A 19843-nucleotide genomic window follows, 5' to 3' on the forward strand; every position below is an offset into this window, starting at 1 on the left:
GAGGCTTCTGCCCCTTCCCTGGAGCCACCTCTCTTAGCTGTGCTTGCTGCCACCAGCTCAGCTTCTCCCCTCAGAACCACCTTCATCCCGAGCCTTTCCAGGAGCTGGGCATGCAAGAGGTGGCAGCTGTTCTCCTGAGCTTCAGAGAGAGTTCAAACCCCCTGTGGAAGGTTGTCAGGAGACCAAAATTGCTGTCCCTGTGCTTAGGCCAAATATCAGAGCTCAAAAGCTGAGGTCTCTGCTTTGTTGTCTGTGTCATGGCCTGCAGTGAGGCTGTTCCTGGCCAGGAGACCTCTTGCCATGTCTTGACTTCATCCTTTGGTGCTCAGGCTCTCAGGCTAGGACCAACACTGGAATCATTTTAGGAAGCTGAGGGCTCTAAGCATTCTGCTGGGAAGATGTTTTGGAAATGCAGAATGGAAATGGCACAAAATCCCAGCAGGGTGGGGCTGGAGGGCACCTCTGGGCATCAGCCAGTCCAACCTCCCTGCTCAAGCAGGGCACCCACAGCAGCTTGCACAGCAGCACAATGTCATGGTGGGGGGGTGGTGGTAAAAGCACTCTGGAGAAGGAGACTCCACAACCCCTCTGGGCAGCCTGCTCCAGGCCTGCAGCACCCTCACACCAAACAACTTTTTCCTCCTGCTCATAAGGAACCTCCTGGCTGCCAGTTTGTGTCCACTGCTCCTTGTCCTGTCCCTGGGCACCACTGACAAGTTTGACCTCAGCCTCTTGCCCCCCACAGCTCCTTTCTCTCTTGCTGAGCATTGCTCAGCTCCCCTCTGGGGCTGCTCTTCTGCAGGCTCTCAGCCCCAGGGCTCTCAGCCTTTGCTCCTCCCAGAGCTGCTCCAGGCCCTGCAGCAGCTTTGCAGCCTCCTCTGGTCTCTCCCCAGCAGTTCCCTGCCTCTCCCATAGCTCTTCAGAAGAGAGGAATCTTCTCAGTCGTTGGCCACCAAAGCTAGCTGGGAGCAGTGGTGAGGGGGAGCTGGGTGCTGAGTGGGGAGGGCAGCCCAGAGCAGAGCAGCCCAGAGCACAGCAGCTGCCTTCCTGATAAGGAAGGAAAGAACTTGTTAATTAAAAGTAGTTTCCCAGTTTAAGCCAGATATTGATCGAGGGCAGAGCTGGAGGTTCCTCAGCAGCTGCCCTTCTTACACAGCTTGTCATGTTTTATAAGCAGGAGAGCTCTGCTGGAGCTCTCTTCACTTGTTCTGCTCCTTAGAAACAAAAGAGCTTCGCAGAGCAGCCCTTGCTGCTGCCTGCCAGAGGCTCTCCTGCCTGGGGCAGAGCACTGTGGTGGAGTCACAGAGTGGCTCAGGTTGGAAGGGACCTCAGAGCTCATCTGCTCCAACCTGCCTGCCATGAGGGATGCCTCTCAACTAGACTTAGCTGCTCAAGGCCTCATCCAACCTGGTCTTGAACACCTCCAGGGAGGAGGCAGCCTCAGACCTCTCTGGGCAGCCCCTTCCAGACTCACCACCCTTGTAACAAAGAAGTTCCTTCTCAGCTCCACTCTAACCCTGCTCTGCCTCAGCTTCAAACCATTCCCCCTTGTCCTGTCTCTAGACACCCTCAGGAGTAGTCTCCCTGCACCCCTCCTGTAGGATCCCTTCATGTTTTGGAGGCAGCACTAAGGTTCCCCCCAGGAGTCTTCTGTTGTCCAGGCTGAGCAGCCCCAGGGAGGTGTTGGCGCAGAAATGGGGGATTGGAGCCCCAAGCCTTGATGTGAGACTCTAAGAGAGCCTTCTGCTGGGGGAGCAGACTGCCAGCTCCCTCAGGCCAATCACCTGTGTGATGAGTGGCCACGAGTAGCCCTGGCATGATAGCAACAAGCTTGGCAGCTGAGTGTGAGAGCCCTGCTGGCACCGGAGGGGCTCCAGCCTGCCCTGGCAGAGATGGACTGTTCAGGAGGAGCTGGAGCCCACCTCCAGCAGTAGTTCTGCTCTTGCTTTCAGTGAGTGCTGAGGGTTCTGCTGCAGCCCCCAGGGATGCTCACACCTGTCTGCCTGCTCTGAAAGATAGGCTCTTAAAGTGCCAAAAGGAAACACTGCCAGGGCATGTGGTGCTGAGCCCTTTGCTGGCAGCGCAGCGCAGTGACAAATGGAGCTGCTCTAATGGGCACAGGCTGCCTGCTCCTCAGCTGCCTCCTCAGCCTTCCTCCCGTGGCCTGGGGGAGGGATGGAAGAGATGTGTGCAGGCGTGGGCTGCTGGAGGCCTCCAGCTCCTCACACATCCTTTTGGTAGTTCAGAGTCTTCTGTCTGTGCCACAGGTCTTGTCTCTGGCCCTGCCCTCCTGAGAGAGAGACTCCTGTGTCTGGCCATGCCACCCTGCCCTCCTGGGAGAGACTCCTGTGTCTGGCCATGCCACCCTGCCCTCCTGAGAGAGAGACTCCTGTGTCTGGCCATGCCACCCTGCCCTCCTGGGAGAGACTCCTGTGTCTGGCCATGCCACCCTGCCCTCCTGAGAGAGAGACTCCTGTGTCTGGCCATGCCACCCTGCCCTCCTGGGAGAGACTCCTCCTGATTCTGGCTGTGCCCCCCCTGCCCTCTTGGGAGAGACTTCTCCTGGGCCTGACCATGCCACCCCTGCCCTGCTCAGAGACCTGCTGTAGGGAAGCCCTTTGGAGAGGATGAGCCCAGGGCACAGTTGCAGCCGTTGGGTTGGCACCTGGGGTGTGAGAACACCACTTGGAGCTGTGGAGCAGCCTGGTGGCACGGCTGGCTCTGGAGAACAGCAGCCAAGGAAGATCCCTGCTGGGGGCAGCCTTTGTGAGCAGAGATGTTCACCAGGCAGAGCAGCAGCTGCCGGTGCCCAGTTCCTGGGGCAAGCCTCCTGCCCGCCCTGCGGGCGGCCGAGCTGCTGCTTCCTGCCTTGGGAAGCGCCAGGAGCGGCTGCTGGAGGCTGCTGTGGCTGCCAGGAGGGCAGCCTCCTGCCTTGCCCCGGGAGGCGCTGGGCTGCCAGCTCTGCCAGCTCTGCCAGCTGCTCCGCGGAGCACAGCAGCTGCCGGCGGGTGGACAGCAGCACTCTCCTCGCCGCCGCCCTGGCAGCAGCAGCAGCAGCAGCAGCAGCAGCAGCAGCAGCAGCAGCAGTTGTCTCCTCGGCTGCTTTCGGTAGCTGCTAGCAGCCCTGGGGACAGCTCCCAGCCGCGTTTGGCTGCCCCTGCCCTGAGCGCAGCTTGCAGGCAGACTCTCACAGCCGCGCTGTTATTAAGGTGCTGCTCTCCCTCTTGTTTCTCCTTGCCTCCTCAGTTCACGATTAAGCCGTTGGACAAAAAGATCGATGTGTTCAAGTTCAACTCCTCCAAGCTGCGTGTGAACAAGCTGGTGAGTGCAGGCAGAGGCGCTGCAGTGCCTGCAGCTTGCCCTCCCAGCAGGTGGAGGGAGCTTGCTGGGCTGGAGATGTGGCTGGGCAGAGCAGTTACTGCGCGGGCACGGCCCCAGAAGAGGAAGGGGGAGGCTCAAGTTAAGCTCCCTGGCAGAGCCTCTCCCCCCTCTCCTGTTTTTGTGCTCCCTTGCTGAGTTCTCCTGGTTGCAGCTGCATGGTGGAAGCACTTAGTAAGTAAAACTTTGTCCTTGCCCTCATCTTTGCCCCAGGTGCCCTTCTCCCGTGCATCTTTGCCCTTCTGTCCTGTGATGTAGATCTCCCTGGATTGGGATGCAGCATTATTGTGCCCACAGCCCTGGCTGCCTCTGGGCACACTCGTTGGGCAAGGCTGGAGTGGGCTACACTGAGCTGTCAGAGCCCAGCTTGGGCAGCAGTGTTCTGGGTTTGGGCTCTGGGGGAGCTCTGAGCCAGGGCCTGAAGGAGCTCCAAGCCAGGCTCTGGGGGAGCTCTGAGCCAGGGCCTGAAGGAGCTCCAAGCCAGGCTCTGGGGGAGCTCTGAGCCAGGGCCTGAAGGAGCTCCAAGCCAGGCTCTGGGGGAGCTCTGAGCCAGGGCCTGAAGGAGCTCCAAGGCAGGCTCTGGGGAAGCTCCAAGGCAGGCTCTGGGGGAGCTCTGAGCCGGGGCCTGAAGGAGCTCCAAGGCAGGCTCTGGGGAAGCTCCAAGGCAGGCTCTGGGGAAGCTCCAAGGCAGGCTCTGGGGGAGCTCCAAGGCAGGCTCTGGGGAAGCTCTGAGCCCAGGTCCAGGGGTGCTCAGATCTGGGCTCCGGAGGAGCTTTGGTCTGGGCTCTGGAGGAGCTGTGCACCTGCAAAAGGCAGAGTAGGATGTTTTTTGCCCTCCTCATCAGAGAGGGAGAGGACCTTTGCTGCTGTCCTGTGCTTCCTGTGCCATGGGCAAGTGGAGCTGTGTCAGGAAGGGCAGCACTTGTCGGGCTCGTAGCCCTCCAGCTGCCCTGACTCCAGGGAAGTCCTTTGTGACTTGTGAAATGGAAGCAGGCCACAGCAGCCAGCCCTCCAGAGAAGAACCTGAGCTCAGAGAACTGCTTTTACTGCTGAAGAGATCCTTTGCTGCTCTGTGTGCCCACCCCTTTGCTACCCCCCCCCAGTATTACTTCCTTCCTTGCCCTCCTTGACTAGCAGAGGAAACCACAGCGATGCTCAAAACCCTCCACAAAGGTTTCTGAAGAGGTCCAAGGAGGTTTTTGATAAGTGGAAGTGAGTTCCCTTATCTTGTTTGCCTTTGTTTGCTTCAGTCTCAGAACTCGAAGCACTCAGCTGGGAGAAGGTCCAAGTTCACCTTGAGCCTGAAGCAAGGGGACAGTGGGAAGCAGGGAACCACTTAGAGCTGCACAAGTCCTGGCTTCATTATTTAGCCTCGATGCCTTCTTAGGGCTGCTGTAAGAGTTGCCAGAGTTGTGCTGTGCTACGTGCCCAGAGAACAGAAAATAGCTTTCTGCAAAGAGCTGCTGCTGTTTGGGCTGGGACTTGGCTCCTGCCCCCTCAGATGGGTAGGAGAGCTGAGAGGCTTTGAGATCCAGGGGGTGGAAGTGCTTAGAAGCAGCCACCCAAAGCAGCTCCAGCGTTGTGGTGTGAAGAATACAAACCACCTCGGCGGCATCACACTTACAGCTCCTTCTCTCCACTCCTCCCCCCTTGCCTGGAATAGATTCTCCAGCTGTGCATTGGAAACCATGACCTGTTCATGAGGAGGAGGAAAGCAGACTCCTTGGAGGTGCAGCAGATGAAGGCACAGGCCAGGGAGGAGAAAGCCAGGAAGCAGGTGAGAGACATCTCTCTGATTCTGAATGAGGACAGGCTATGAGCTGGGGCTCTGCAGCCTGGAGAAGAGCCTGGCACAGGTTGAGGGTGGTGAGAGCCTGGCACAGGTTTCCCAGGGAGGTTGTGGAGCACAGAATCGCCCAATGTGATCAAAGATCAAGGATTTGGAACTGGAGCAGGGCAGAGGTAGGTTGGAGATCAGGAGGAAGTTCTGCACAGTGAGGGTGGTGAGACACTGGCACAGGCTGCCCAGGGATGTGGCTGAGGTCCTGTCTTTAGAGACCTTCAAGCTTAGCCTTGCTGTGTCCCTGTGCAGCCTGCTCTGGTTGAAGCTGTCCCTGCTGGCTGCAGGGGGCTGGACAAGATGCCCTTGGAGGGTCCCTCCCAGCCTGGTGCAAGCTGTGCAGCTGTGTCCCTCACCCCTTGGCTGGTGGGAAGGCAGCTGTGGGACAGGCTTGCTCTGCACAGAGCTCTCTGTGCTCTTGGAAGAATTGGCAGGTCCTGCTGGGCTGTCAGGAGTGTGGCTTTGATCTTCCTCTCCAGTAGAAGTGTTGCTCTTTTCTCCAGGCTGAACTGGAGGCAGAGATTTATTGTGTCTAGGATCTGGGAGAGGTGGTGGCACTCTTCATCACCTCCCCTGGAGCATCCCAGACTGGGTTGGGTTGGAAGGGACCTTTCAATCTCATGCAGTCCAACCCCTGCAGTCAGCAGGGACATGCCCAGCTAGAGCAGGCTGCTCAGAGCTACAAAAGACCTGACTTGCAGTGGTGCCAGCCATGGGGCATCTCCCACCCCTCTGGGCACCCTGGGCCAGGCTCTCAGCACCCTCAGTGCCAAACATTTCTCCCTTCTCTCCACTCTCAATCTCCCTCTTCTACTTCCAAACTATCCCCCCTTGTCCTGGCACTACAGACCCTGCTCAAGAGCCTGTCCCCATCTCTCTGCTCAGCCTTTTCCAGTGCTGCAAGGTCACCAGAAGGTCTCCCTGGAGCCTTCTCTTCTCCAGGCTGCACAGCCCCAACTCTCCCAGCCTGGCCCCCCAGCACAGCCCTTCCAGCTGTGGCCTCCTCTGGCCCTGCTCCAGCAGGTCCCTGCCTCTGCTGTGCTGAGACTCCAGAGCTGCCCCAGCACTGCAGGGGAGGTCTCAGCAGAGCACAGCAGAGGGGCAGAATCCTCTCCCTGCCCCTGCTGCCCACACTGCTGGGGATCAGCCCAGGGCAGGGCTGGCTCTGGACTGGCAGTGCTTGATGCCAGCTCCTGTCCCACTTTTCACCCCTCAGCACCACCAGGTCCTTCTCCACAGGGCTGTTCTCCATCCCATCAACTCCCAGCAATATAAATGAGTGGAAGTGAAGCTTCCAGCATGGCAGGTGAGACATCTGATCAAAAGTAGCAGCTATCTGCATCCTTCAAGCTGCTGTCTTGTGGTGTGTCTGTATCTGATGCTTTGAGGATGCCCTCAGACTGCCCTTCAGCCCAGCCTTGCTGTCTCTTCAGCTTGCTGTAAGAAGCTGTAGGTGTAGCTGCAGCTCTTGGGACCCTCCTTGTCTGAGTCTGCCCTGTGAGTCAGCACAGGAGGCAGCTGTCTGGGGACATTGTCACCTCCAGGCAGCTTCTGTGGCAGTGCTGTGGGTAACAGCTTGATGGGAGGACAGGGAATTGTCTCAGGAATGGCACTTCCCCATGGAGCAGGGAGCCCCCCGGCTGGGGAAGTTGTCTGGGAGGCAGCAGGGCAGTCCTGTGCTCCAGCCCCCACCCTGTGGAGAGACTCAGAGAATGGGAGGGGTTGGAAGGGCCTCCAGAGGTCATCCAGTCCAACCCCCTGCCAAAGCAGGAGCACCCAGAGCAGGTCACACAGGAACACATCCAGATGGGTCTTGAAATTATCCAGAGAAGGAAAGTCCATGTCCTCTGGGCAGCCTCTGCAGCAGCCTCACAGCAAAGTGAGTTCCAGTTCATCTCTGTTGCCCCTTGTCCTGTCACAGGACATCACCAAGAAGAGCCTGGCACCTTCCTGCCAGCCACCCCTCAGACATGTACAGACACTGAGCAGATGCCCCTCTGCAGGCTGAGCAACAGCCCCAGGGCTCTCAGCCTTTCCTCATCAGACACCTTCCAGCCCCTTCTTCATCCTTGTAGCCTCCTCTGGACGCTCTCCAGTGGATCCCTGTCCCTCTTGAAGTGGGGACTGGACCCAGCACTCCAGATGTGGTCTCAGCAGGGCCAGGGAGAGGGGGAGAAGAGACCTTTCTAACGTGTGTTGCTTCTGCCTCTCCCCAGATGGAACGGCAGCGACTGGCCCGAGAGAAGCAAATGAGGGAGGAGGCTGAGAGGACGAGGGATGAGCTGGAGAGGAGGTTGATGCAGTTAAAGGAAGAGGCAACGATGGCCAACGAGGCCCTGGTAGGTCCCAGGGGGCTGTTTCCTGAGGCTGCTCCTCACTCCTCGCACTGCTGAGGCATCAGAGGCCTCTGTGCTCTGTGCCCAGGCTGGTGGTGGTCAGGAGGCTGGGCTGGAGCTCAGCTCCTCCTGCTGTGGGAGCACAGAGGAGGAGGATCTGGGCTGGAGCCTGGGCACAAGCCAGGTCTTGGTGGCAGAAGACTGCAGGCTGTGATGGGAGGGAGAGGCCCTGCAGTGGCCACGTGGAGTGAGCAGCTCCAGGCTCTGCCGTGGGGGCTGTGGGCACACCGAGGGGAGCCCTTGGGTGTGCCCCTGGCTTAACCTGCTCCTTTCTCAGATGAGGTCTGAAGAGACAGCAGACTTGCTGGCTGAGAAGGCTCAGATCACAGAGGAGGAGGCCAAGCTGCTGGCTCAGAAGGCAGCTGAGGCTGAGCAGGAGATGCAGCGGATCAAGGCCACGGCCATCCGGACGGAGGAGGAGAAGAGGCTGATGGAGCAGAAGGTGCTGGAGGCAGAGATGTTGGCACTGAAAATGGCGGAGGAGTCGGAGAGGAGGTCAGAGGGTACCACCTGGCAGCTGCCTCTGCTTTGCTTTCCAACCCCCTCCTGGCTTAGCTGAAGCAGTGGCTCCTGCCTCGAGTTAGCCGAGCCCTTGGCCTCCTGGCTGTGTACGAGGGCAGATGGCCCCTGGGGCTCAGCTGCCTGCAGTCTCCATCTCCACTGTTTGCCACAGACAGGCTGTGCCTGAGTGGGAAATGGTAGTGGCAGGGCAGTGGTGGCCCTGATCTTTGCCTGGGTGGGAGCTGGAGACCCTTCTCTGAAGCCTTCTTTGGGAGAGTGACTGTGCTGAGGGCAGCAGGGAAAGGCAGGAGGAGGCTGGACTTGAGGAGCTGAAAAGGTCTCTTCCAGCCCAAACAGTTCTGTGATTGTGAGGTCCTTGGCACTCTTCCTTCCACCCCACTCACACCCTGACAGCAGCAGCAGAAGCCAGCTCTACTTTTGGGTGCACACACCCACTGCATTGCCCAAAGTGTTTGGCAACATTTGGGCTGCTTGTCCCTTCTGGATGCCAGCTCTGCCTTCCAGATCCTCTCTTTATCCCTCTGCTTACCCCTCAGTTGTTTAGCAGTCACAAGCTCTCTGGTTCAGATTAGCTTTGGGGTCTCCCTAAGCTCCCAGAGCCCATCCTTGTTTAAAATTGGTGTTGCCATCCTCTTGATGCCAGAGCCCAGGTCCCACAGTGTGCTTGGTAGTGAGCAAGTAAAAGATCATTCTTGTTTCCTTCCAGCTGATTACCCCTTCCCACGGCAGAGCTTGCTCAGTGGCAGCCCTTCTCCTTCTCCTCCTGCCTTGCTTTCTGTCTTGGGAAGTCTCCCCTGAGATCCCAACCTGGCAGAGGAAGCAGCCTTCCTTCCTCTGGCTTCTCCTTGAGCCTCAAGGGTAAATCCTCCTAGACCCATCAGGCCCTGCAAGCAGGCAAAGCTCTGCAGCCCTGAGTGCCTCCTCCTATCTAGTGTAGTAAATAGTCATTGGTACAGGTTTAGTTGTCAGAAGAGGGAGAAAAAGTGCCCCTTCTGCTGGAAGTCCAAGCTGCTGGAGTGGTTCTCCCAGCTCTGGCACCTTGCCATGGTTCCCCAGCCCTGGCACTGCTCCCTGCTGCTGCTTGGGTTTCTCTGCTGGTGAGAACAAGGCTCCGGTCTGGCCCCGGCTCAATTTCCTGAGCTTACAGCTCGCTGTGGGACAAATCTCAGCCTGTCCCAGCCCTGTAACCCTGCTCCTCCCTCTTCTCCTTCCCCTCAGCTGAGCTCTGACCTTTGCTGTTTGCTGTGGTGCTGTGCAGGGCGAAGGAGGCTGACCAGCTGAAGCAGGACCTGCAGGAGGCTCGCGAGTCGGAGCGCAGAGCCAAGCAGAAGCTGCTGGAGATCACCAGCAAGTCCTCCTACACGGTGAGAGCTCTGCCCTGCACAGGCCTCTGCCAGGGGGGAACTCATCAGCTTTGAGGTCCCTTCCAGCCTCAGCCTTTCCATGATTCTGTGCTCCCCAGCCCTGCTCTGCAGCCTGGAGGAGCTTCCTGCCCCTCTGCTGGAGCAGCTCTGAGAGGAGCAAAGGCTGAGAGCCCTGGGGCTGAGAGCCTGCAGGAGAGCAGCCCCAGAGGGCATCTGAGCAATGCTCAGCAAGGGCTGAAGAACTTGTGGGGGGCAAGAGCCTGGGGGCAGACTCTTGTCAGGGGTGCCCAGGGACAGGACAAGGGTCAGTGGACACAATCTGGCACCCAGGAGGAGAAGCTTCCTTGGTGTGAGGGTGGCAGAGGCCTGGAGCAGGCTGCCCAGAGAGGTTGTGGAGTCTCCTCTGGAGAGCTTCCAACCCCAGCTGGGCATTGTGACCCTGGGCAAGCTGCTGTGGGTGCCCTGCTTTAGTCTGTACTGGATTCTGTCCAGAGGTCCCTTCCAACCCTCACCAGGCTGGGATCCTGTGAAATGTGCAATGGATTCCATGAACAGGTCAGAGCTGCACTCTGGGGGCACAGGTGGGGACTGAAGCAGCTCAGCACTGGCTTCAGACCTCTTGAGACAAGAGGCTGTTGTCCTGGTTGTGCAGCATCCACATTGTTCAGAGCCTGCACCTTCATTCTCTGGGCATCAACTGCAACTTATCTGTGTGCTGGGAGCAAAAAACAACACTTCCTTGAGGGGAGATTGTTCCATCCTTGCCCATTAAGAGGACTTCACACCTTCCCCTGCAGCATCTGCTGCTGGGCACTGGCACGCCAGCCTGAGCGGCCACTGCCACCACCTGTCTGGCACTTCCTGTCCCCAGCTCCTCTGATCGTGCTGCAGGGCCTGCAAAAACCCATCAAGAGCTTCCTCACACACAGCTCCCACCTCTCACCACCACCCTGCCTGCCTGCCTGCCTGCCTGCGGGGGGCTGAGAGCTCAGCAGCAGCAGCAGGAGTGAGCTCTGCAGATGGATGTGGAGTTAGCAGCTCGGGCAGCACTGAGGCTTTCCTTTGCACCTGCAGGCTCCTTCGTGGAGCCACAGCCTGGTGTGGGGTGGAAAGGGCTTGTAAAGCTCATCCAGTCCAACCCCCTGCAGCCAGCAGGGACAGCTGCAACTAGGGCAGGTTTGTCACAGCCCCACACTACCTGACCTCTGTCACAGGATCCCAGGGTCCAGGGTTGGAATGGACCCAAAGAGCGCACTGGGTCCAACCCCCTGCCAGAGCAGGACCACACAACCCAGCTCAGGGCACACAGCAACACAGCCAGACAGGCCTGGGAAGGCTCCACACAAGGAGACTCCACAGCCTCTCTGGGCAGCCTGTGCCAGGGCTCTGGGACCCTGCCAGGCAAGAAGTTCCCCCTTGTGTTGAGCTGGAACCTCCTGTGCTGCAGCTTCCATCCATTGCTGCTTGTCCTATCCCAGGGAGCAGTGAGCAGAGCCTGTCCCCCCTCCTGACCCCCAGCCCCCAGGTAGTTACAGACATTGATTAGATCCCCTCTCAGTCTTCTCCAGACTAAAGAGCCCCAGGTCCTGTTGTGCCAGGACAAAGGCTGATGGAAACTGAAAGAGGGAGTTTGAGAGTGGAGAGAAGGGAGAAATGTTTGCCACTGAGGGTGCTGAGAGCCTGGCCCAGGCTGGCAGAGAGGTGGGAGATGCCCCATGGCTGGAAGCATCCCAGGTGAGGTGTTTTAGGGCTGTGAGCAGCCTGCTGCAGTTGCAGCTGTCCCTGCTGGCCGCAGGAGCTTGGACTGGATGAGCTTTAGAGGTCCCTCCCAACCCAAACCACTCTCAGGTTCTGTGCTGCTGCTGCTGCTGTGTGTATTTGAGGGCAGAGGAGTGGGATGTGCTGGGATCTTGCTCCTGTGCAGCACTTCAGAGAGGGGCTTTGGGTGAGCCTTCCTCCCCTGCCTGCTCACGGAGGAACACAGCAGGCAGCCCAGGGGAGGGAGCAAGCCCAGGCTGGCCTGGGGGAAGCAGCAGCTCTGAAAGCTGCCGTTGGAGCCTCATCTCCCTCAGGTGCATGGCAGCTCTGGCAAACGGTGCACACTTTCAGCTCCTCTCTTCCTTAATGAGGGTGTCACACTCAGCTGCTTCTGTGCTCCCAGGGCTGGTGCTGTGATGTCCCCTGGCTCTCAGACCTAGACAGGACTTCCCTCTGGGGATCAAGAGCAGGAGAGGAAGGGGGACTGAAGGGATGTGTTGCAGAAAAGGCAAGCAGCAGCAGCTAAATCTTCAGGGTTTGGGGCTTTCTTTTTGCCTTTCCAGTTTCCCACCCTGGTTCTTTAGAGCTTGGTTTCAGCCCAGGCTGCCTTTGTGGTGGGACTGGTAGGTGATGCATGGCAAAGAAGAGGTGAGGCTGAGGCCGCCAGGGCTGGCAGAACAATTCATTCTTCCCTGCCTTGCTGACGGCTCCTTGCCTCCTTCACTGCCCTTCAGGCACCCCTCCTGGCAAGATGAAAGGCAGTCAGATCTTCTTGGATCCTCTTGAAGCAGTAAGCAGCTGTCTTGGGCTTGCCCAGGTTCTTGAGGAGTGAAGTAAAGGCAGCAGCAACAGGAGGAGCTGCCCTGCGGGGAAGCCTCCCGGCGCCGCTGGCTCTGAGCTGCAGAGGGATGACCTCTGTCAGCGCCTGCTCTCCTCTATTAACTGCAGGAAATTGCTTTAATGCAGTACCAGGCTAAAGCAGTTTGTTCCAGGTGAGGGAACACAGATGGGAGTGGGGCAGTGTCCCCTTCATCACCCTGTGTGCCTGTGTCACTGCTGTCCCCTGCCTCACGAAGCTCCACGGCTCCCGTGCGGCTTCCCGGCAGCGGTGCAGGTGGCAGGGAAGTGCTTGGCCCTCACTGCTGCACCTCAGAGTGGGATGTTTGGAGTTGGAAGAGACCTTTAAAGGTCGTCCTCGGTGAGCAGGCAGGGGAGGAAGGCTCACCCAAAGCCCCTCTTAGAAGTGCTGCACGGGAGCAGGATCCTCTGCCCTCGAACATGCAGGCAGCAGTGCGACTGCAGGACCATGGATGGGACCTCTACAGCTCATCCAGGCCAAGCCCCTGCGGCCAGCAGGAACAGCTGCAACTGCAGCAGGCTGCTCACAGCCCTAAACCACCTCACCTGGGATGCTTCCAGCCATGGGGCATCTCCCACCTCTCTGCCAGCCTGGGCCAGGCTCTCAGCACCCTCAGTGGCAAACATTTCTCCCCTCTCAGTCTCCCTGTTTCAGTTCCAGTCCATCCCCCCTTGACCTGGCACAGCAAGCCCTGCTCAATACTTTGTCCCCAGCTTTCTCTGCTCTTCCCTTGCTCTTCCTCACTGCTGCTCTCTGCTTTCTCCCAGCTTTGCATTGCTGAGGGCAGGGAAGAAGTGGCTGTGGTAAGCCTGACAAATTGGTGTCTGCACTCAGTGGTTGCAGCAGCTGAAGTTCCTGCTCAGCTCTTACTGCTCTTCTTTGGGCTTTTTTATTTAAAGCAAAACTCACTAAGTTTGTGCTGGAGAAAATCCTGAAGGTGGTCTGAAGGCAAACAGGCTGGGCCTGATGCCTGCCTGCCCTGCCTGCCCTGCCTGCCAGGGCTGGGGGAGCCTCAGGTGGGAAGGGCTTTGCAAATGCCTGCCTTAAACGGGAGGGGACTTGAATGTCCTCCTAGCTGGAGCACCTCTGCCATGAGGACAGGCTGAGGCAGCTGGGGGTGTGCAGCCTGGAGAAGGGAAGGCTCCAGAGGGACCTCAGAGCTGCCTGCCAATGACTGAAGGGATCCTGCAGGAAGGCTGCAGAGAGACTTCTCATGCAGGTGTCCACAGACAGGCCAAGGGGGAATGATTTGAAGCTGAGGCAGAGCAGGGTTAGAGTGGAGTTCAGGAAGCTCTTCAATAGAGGGTGGTGGAAGGGGTTGCCCAGGGAGGCTGTGGATGCTTCCTGCCTGGAGGTGCTGAAGGCCAGGCTGGATGAGGCCTTGAGCAGCCAAGTCTGGTTGAGAGGTGTCCCTGGCCTTGGCAGGGAGCTTGGAGTAGATGAGCTCTGAGGTCACTTCCAACCTGAGCCATTCAGTGATCCATGCAAGTGTTGAAATCAGGGAAGGGCTTTGGCAGTCCTGTGCCCTCCCCTTGGGATCTGGAATTCAAGTTCTCTGCTCCCAGTGCCTGCTCCTGAGTGAATGTGGCTGCATCCTGCCCCAGCAGGCGTCGCAACGGGGAGTACCAAACCCTCTGTCCTCCTGCTGGGAGGCTGCCTGGTTTGGGCTGGTCCTGGGTGTTTGCACCCCAGCTTTGCCTCTTCGGGGTCAGGGGAATGCCACCCTGCTGGCTTTGTCCTGGCAGAGGGTGAGCTGGGAGCAGCCCTGGCTGTTTGTGCATTCCAGGCTGGCAGGGAGGGAAGAGGCAGGTTACTGTGCAGAGTAAATCTGTCACCACAGGGCCTGGGGAGGCAGAGCTTGCTGCAAGCCAGCCCTGGAGCAGCCCAAGTAGGAGAAACGAGGGAAAGAAGCTGGAGCTCAAGATCTGCTTTGTTGAAGCTGGTACCTTAGAACCATCTCCTGCCATCCCCCCAGTCCAGGCTGCTTTGGGCACGTTTTTGTTGCAGGAATCCCTTAAAGCAAGCAGAAGCAGGTGGCAGTGAGGTGGGTGCTTTTGAGGTGCTGGACTGCATTTCTCCTACCCAGAAGGAGGGCTCAGCACACAGGCAGAGGCTCTGGCTCAGCTCCAGGCACATATTTTGCTGTCTGGAGCCATTGTGCCACCCTTGACGTGTGCCACCGCTTGCGACCCAGGCTAACATATTGCAAGGGCTTGAGCCAGGCCACGTTTCCCCTGCTGGTAACGAGGTCGTTTGTCAGAGGGGTGGCAGGCTGTGGGACTGAGAGAAGGGCCATTTTTTAGAGGCAGATAAGATCTGAGTGTGTGGCAGTGGAGGATGTCACAGCACTCGCAGGAGGACCATCCCAGGCTGCCGCTTGGGCACCATGCGAATCGTTCCCTGCCTTACCTCTGCCTTCCCAGCCGTGGCTCCTGGGCACTTGGAGCTGCACAGCATTGCCAGGACCAAAATCACAGCATCACAAACACATCCAGGTTGGCACAGCCCCTCAGCATCACCAAGTGCAACCTCTAACCCTGCTCCACAGGATTCACCTTAAACCTTTTCCATCAGCACTGCATCCGAACCAGGGTTGGGGACTCCACCACCTCCCTGGGCAGCTCATTCCAGTCCCTGACCACTCTCTCCGTGGAAAAACCTTTTTCTACTCATGGAATGGGTTAAGTTGGAAGGGACCTCAGAGTTCCAACCCTCCTGCCATAGGCAGGGACACCTCCCACTAGAACAGGTTGCTCAGGGCCTCATCCAGCCTGGTCCTGAACACCTCCCTGGGCAAACCTGTGCCAGGCTCTCACCACCCTCAACCTGTGCCAGGCTCTCACCACCCTCAACCTGTGCCAGGCTCTCACCACCCTCACTTCTTCCTAGCATCCACTCTCAATCTCCCCTCTGCCACTTCAAACCCATTCCTCCTCCTCCTGTCCTTACCAGACCTTGTCAGTAGTCCCTCCCCAGCCCTCCTGCAGCCCCCTTCAGATCCTGCAAGGCCACTCCAAGCTCTCCTCCAAGCCTTCTCCTCTCCAGCCTGCACAGCCCCAACTCTCTCAGCCTGGCCTCAGAGCAGAGCTGCTGCAGCCCTCTCAGCATCTTGATGGCCTCCTCTGGACTGGCTCCAACACTTCCATGTGCTGCTTGTGCTGGGGGCTGCAGAACTGTCCCCAGGACTGCAGGTGGGGTCTGTGCAAGCTAAACTTGTCAGTCTGTCTTGTGGACCTTGAGCTGCACCCCCAGTGGGGTTTTGCTCTTGGCTCATGCTGCAGGGGGCAGTGAGGCTCAGGACTCTGCTGTCACATGGAGTCCTGCACTGCTCCTCTTTGTCACTTGTGCTTTGCAAATGTGATTTGCACAGGTCACAGCTTGCATCAGGTTGGAAGGGGCTCTCAAAGGGCATCTTTTCTGACCCCCTGCACTCAGCAGGGACACCTCCAACTACAGCAGGCTGCACAGGGCCGCAGCAAGGCTGAGCTTGGAGGTCTTCAGGGATGGAGCCTCAACCACATCCCCGGGCAGCTTGTGCCAGTGTCTCTCTCCCCTCATTGTACAGAACTTCCTCCTGATGGCCAACCTAAATCTCGCCAGTTTCAAACCATTGACACTCATCCTATCACTCCAAACCATTCTTAACAGTCCCTCTGCAGTCTTCCTGCAGCTCCCCCTCAGATAGTTAATGTTAAATAGCTGTCAGATGGCTCTCCAGGGGCCCAGCCTTGTTGTAAAACTGAGATTACACCGAGCTGTGTCATTAGATTTTGAAGGCAGGGCTTGGTTTGTGTCCTCTTTATCACTGCAGAGAGAGGAGCAATAGCTCTGAACTGAGGAGGGAGTGGAGCAGGACAGAGCTGCTTGGAACACCCCAGCGTGTTGAAGTGCTCAGCATGCTCTGTGTTCTGCTCTGTGCTCAGCTCTGTGCTCAGCATGTTCTGTGTCCTGCTCTGTGCTCAGCTCTGTGCTCAGCATGTTCTGTGTCCTGCTCTGTGCTCAGCTCTGTGCTCAGCATGTTCTGTGTCCAGCTCTGTGTCCTGCTCTGTGCTCAGCATGTTCTGTGTCCTGCTCTCTGCTCAGCTCTGTGCTCAGCATGCTCTGTGTCCTGCTCTGTGCTCAGCATGCTCTGTGTCCTGCTCTGTGCTCAGCATGCTCTGTGTCCTGCTCTGTGCTCAGCATGCTCTGTGTCCTGCTCTGTGCTCAGCATGCTCTGTGTCCTGCTCTGTGTCCAGCTCTGTGTCCAGTTCTGTGCTCAGCATGCTCTGTGTCCTGCTCTGTGCTCAGCATGCTCTGTGTCCTGCTCTGTGCTCAGCATGCTCTGTGTCCTGCTCTGTGCTCAGCAAGCTCTGTGTCCAGCTCTGTGCTCAGCATGCTCTGTGCTCAGCTCTGTGCTCAGCATGTTCTGTGCTCAGCTCTGTGCTCAGCATGTTCTGTGTCCTGCTCTGTGCTCAGCATGTTCTGTGTCCAGCTCTGTGTCCTGCTCTGTGCTTAGCTCTGTGCTCAGCATGTTCTGTGTCCTGCTCTGTGCTCAGCAAGCTGTGTCCAGCTCTGTGTCCAGCTCTGTGCTCAGCATGTTCTGTGTCCTGCTCTGTGCTCAGCTCTGTGCTCAGCATGTTCTGTGTCCTGCTCTGTGCTCAGCAAGCTCTGTGTCCAGCTCTGTGCTCAGTTCTGTGGCCTGCTCTGTGGCCTGCTCTGTGCTCAGCATGCTTTGTGTCCAGCTTTGTGCTCAGCTCAGTGTCCAGCATGCTCAGTGTCCTGCTGTGTCCAGCTCTATGCTCTGTGTCCTGCTCTGTGTCCTGCTCTGTGTCCTGCTCTGTGTCCTGCTCTGTGTCCTGCTCTGTGTCCTGCTCTGTGTCCTGCTCTGTGTCCTGCTCTGTGTCCTGCTCTGTGTCCAGCTCTGTGCTCAGCATGCTCTGTGTCCAGCTCAGCAGCTGCCAGGCCTTGTGGTGTGGTGTGCTCTGCTCTGCAGGGGTCTGAGGCTGGCTCAGACAAGCAGGGTGGTGGTTTCTGCATGTGCTGCCCCTTCCCTTTCCCTGTGCCAGTGGTGAGATCCCTCCAGCCCAGTGCTGCTGCCAGGTGGAGTACCCCAGCCTGCAGCACCAGTGTGAGAGGCAGCTCAGGATGTTACTGCAGCAGCTTGTGCTGGCTGCTGAGGTGTTGCTTTGATCTTGCCTTGATGCTGCAGAACGTTTGCTGTAGGGAACACTTGTGTGGCCCAGAGTGATTCACTCCCTGGTGTTGTGTCTGTCTCCAGCAGTGCATGAACTCGAGCACGACAGCGCTGCCCACAGACCTGCCCAGCTTCAACCTCATCAACGAGAGCCTCTCCTTTGACTTCAAGGACACAGACATGAAGAGGCTCTCCATGGAAATCGAGAAGGAGAAGTATGTGGCATGCATCCAGGCTGGGCCAGGGCTGGGATTTCAGGAAGCAGAGGGTGGGCAGCAGGTCAGGGGAGGTTCTCCTCCACCTCTACTCTGTCTGAGTGAGACCACACCCAGAGTTGTGGGGCCAGTCCTGGTCTGCCCAGTTCAAGAGAGTCCAGTGGAGGCCACAGAGCTGCTGAGGGGCATCTCTGTGAGGAGCAAAGGCTGAGAGCCCTGGGGCTGGGAGCCTGTGGAAGAGCAGCCCCAGAGGGGATCTGAGCAATGCACAGCAAGAGCTGAAGGACCTGTGAGGGGTAAGAGGAGAGGTTGGGGCCAGACTCTTGTCACTGGTGCCCAGGGACAGCACAAGGAGCAGTGGGCACAAACTGGAACCCAGAAGGTTCCTTATGAGCAGGAGGAGAAAGTTGTTTGGTGTGAGGGTGCTGGGGGGCTGGAGCAGGCTGTGCAGAGAGGTTGTGGAGTCTCCTTCTCTGGAGAGCTTCCAACCCCAGCTGGGCATTGTGAAGCTGCTGTAGGTACCCTGCTTGAGCAGGGAGCTTGGACTGGATGACCCCCAGGGATCCCTTCCAACCCTCCCCGTGCTTGGGTCCTGGGGTTTGTGCCTCAGTTGCCCCAGGAGCTGGAAACGTTTGTACTTCAGAGCCAGCAGCAGTCTGGCTGCTGGGGCCTCACTGAGCTGTGTGCAGTGTCCAGAGGAGCTGCAGGCTGCTGGGGCCTCACTGAGCTGTGTGCAGTGTCCAGAGGAGCTGCAGGCTGCTGGGGCCTCACTGAGCTGTGTGCAGTGTCCAGAGGAGCTGCAGGCTGCTGGGGCCTGTGCTGAGCTCCCACCTGGGGGTCTCAGCCCTGGCTCCTGGCACTGGGTCAGCTTTAGCTGGCAGAGCTGCACGCAAGCCAGTGTGGATGTGCTGAGGAGCTTTGAGCTGCTGCTCTCCTGAGGGGTAAGTGCAGCCTTCCACATTAGCAACTGAGCTGAAATCAAAGCAGATCAGATTTTAATCTCTGCAGGAATGATGTGCTTTGTTCCTTGGCTGGGGGGGGGTAGATCAAAGCTAGAAGGGCTCTGCCATAGCTCTCTGGCCACAGCTTCCTGGGGCTGGAATGAAACACCCCAGGACCCCAGAGGGTGGTTTGCTGTGCCTCTGCCCAGGCCCCTCTCCTGCCTGTGGCATAACAGACACTGGGCTAGAGTCAGAGGTTAGAAACTTTGCTTGAAGCCAGGAGGAGGGAGAGAGAAGCTGACAATAACAGGATAATTCCTGGGTCTGTACCCAGGTTGCTAACTAGGTCATCCCACTCTCCTGAGCGGGAAGAGCTCTGCTCAGCTGCAAGCTGAAAGCTGTAGCCTGCTTCTGCTGTCTGCTCCAGGACTGTTTCCCTTCCTCAGGTGCTGAGCTAAACCCTGCTGCAGATTTTGGCACTCTGAGAAGGTTCTTGTTAGTCTGGTGCTGCCTGGACCTAGCTCAGTGTTTCATCACAAGCACAAAGCTGGCACGGTGTGATTTGCCTGCAGTCCATGCCTCACTGGGGAAGGGCTGAGCCCTGGGAAGGGCTGGCTTTGGTGCTGTGGGGTTTTTTGGGGGGGTCTTTCCTTTTTTGGGAGCCTTTTCTCTCTCCCAGGCACGCTGTGTGTCTCAAAAACATCTGGTATTTGGGGGCAGTGCTTGCTCCCACACAGTTGTACAAGCTTGAGTGCCTCTGAAACAGGAGGAGTACACCAGGGACCTTCCTCACTGCCAGGACTGAGTTTGTCAGCTGGGCTGGAGTGAGGCTGTGGTGGAATAGAGCTCAAACCATCACTGTGTGAACTGAAACTGTGTAGTCACAGAAGCACAGAATGCCAGGGACTGGAAGGGACTCCAGAGGTGATCCAGTCCAACCCCTGCCAGAGCAGGGGCACCTGGAGCAGCTCTCACAGGGACACATCCAGGTGGGTTTGGAAGGAGACTCCACAACCTCTCTGGGCAGCCTGCTCCAGGCCTCCAGCACCCTCATACCAAAGATGCTTCTGCTCCTGCTGAGGTGGAACTTGCTGGCTTCCAGCTTGTCCTTGTTGTTCCTTGTCCTGTCACTGGGCACCACCACAAAGATCCTGGCACCTCCATCTTGCCACCCACCTCTCAGGTAGACATTGATCAGGTTCCTTTTCAGCCTTCCCCTCTCCAGACTAACCACCCCCAGGGCTTTCAGTCGTTCTCCATGGCAGGGATGTCCAAGTCCCTTCATCATCCTCTCAGCCTCCACTGGACTCTCTCCAGCAGCTCCCTGTCTCTCTGGAATTAAGAATCCCAAACCAGGATACAGTATTCCAGGTGTGCTCTCACCAGGTGTGGACTGG

The 19843-nt window shown here is 58.0% G+C and overlaps 1 protein-coding gene across 4 annotated transcripts in view; it reads left to right on the plus strand.

Moving 5' to 3' along the window:
* Positions 1-19843, plus strand: part of NF2 (NF2, moesin-ezrin-radixin like (MERLIN) tumor suppressor) — a 52528-nt gene that overhangs the window by 21438 nt on the left and 11247 nt on the right. For 2 of the 4 annotated variants that reach the window (XM_064168145.1, XM_064168143.1), the window contains exons 9-14: positions 3247-3321; positions 5042-5155; positions 7435-7557; positions 7892-8109; positions 9395-9500; positions 17375-17505. In XM_064168145.1, coding sequence (XP_064024215.1) covers positions 3247-3321; positions 5042-5155; positions 7435-7557; positions 7892-8109; positions 9395-9500; positions 17375-17505 — 767 coding nt within the window. The remainder of the gene's footprint in view (positions 1-3246; positions 3322-5041; positions 5156-7434; positions 7558-7891; positions 8110-9394; positions 9501-17374; positions 17506-19843) is intronic. The other 2 variants (XM_064168146.1, XM_064168144.1) reach the window with 1 other exon arrangement.

This window comes from Pogoniulus pusillus, chromosome 30 (genome assembly GCF_015220805.1).
Source record: "Pogoniulus pusillus isolate bPogPus1 chromosome 30, bPogPus1.pri, whole genome shotgun sequence".
In the NCBI taxonomy this organism is placed as follows: Eukaryota; Metazoa; Chordata; class Aves; order Piciformes; family Lybiidae; genus Pogoniulus; species Pogoniulus pusillus.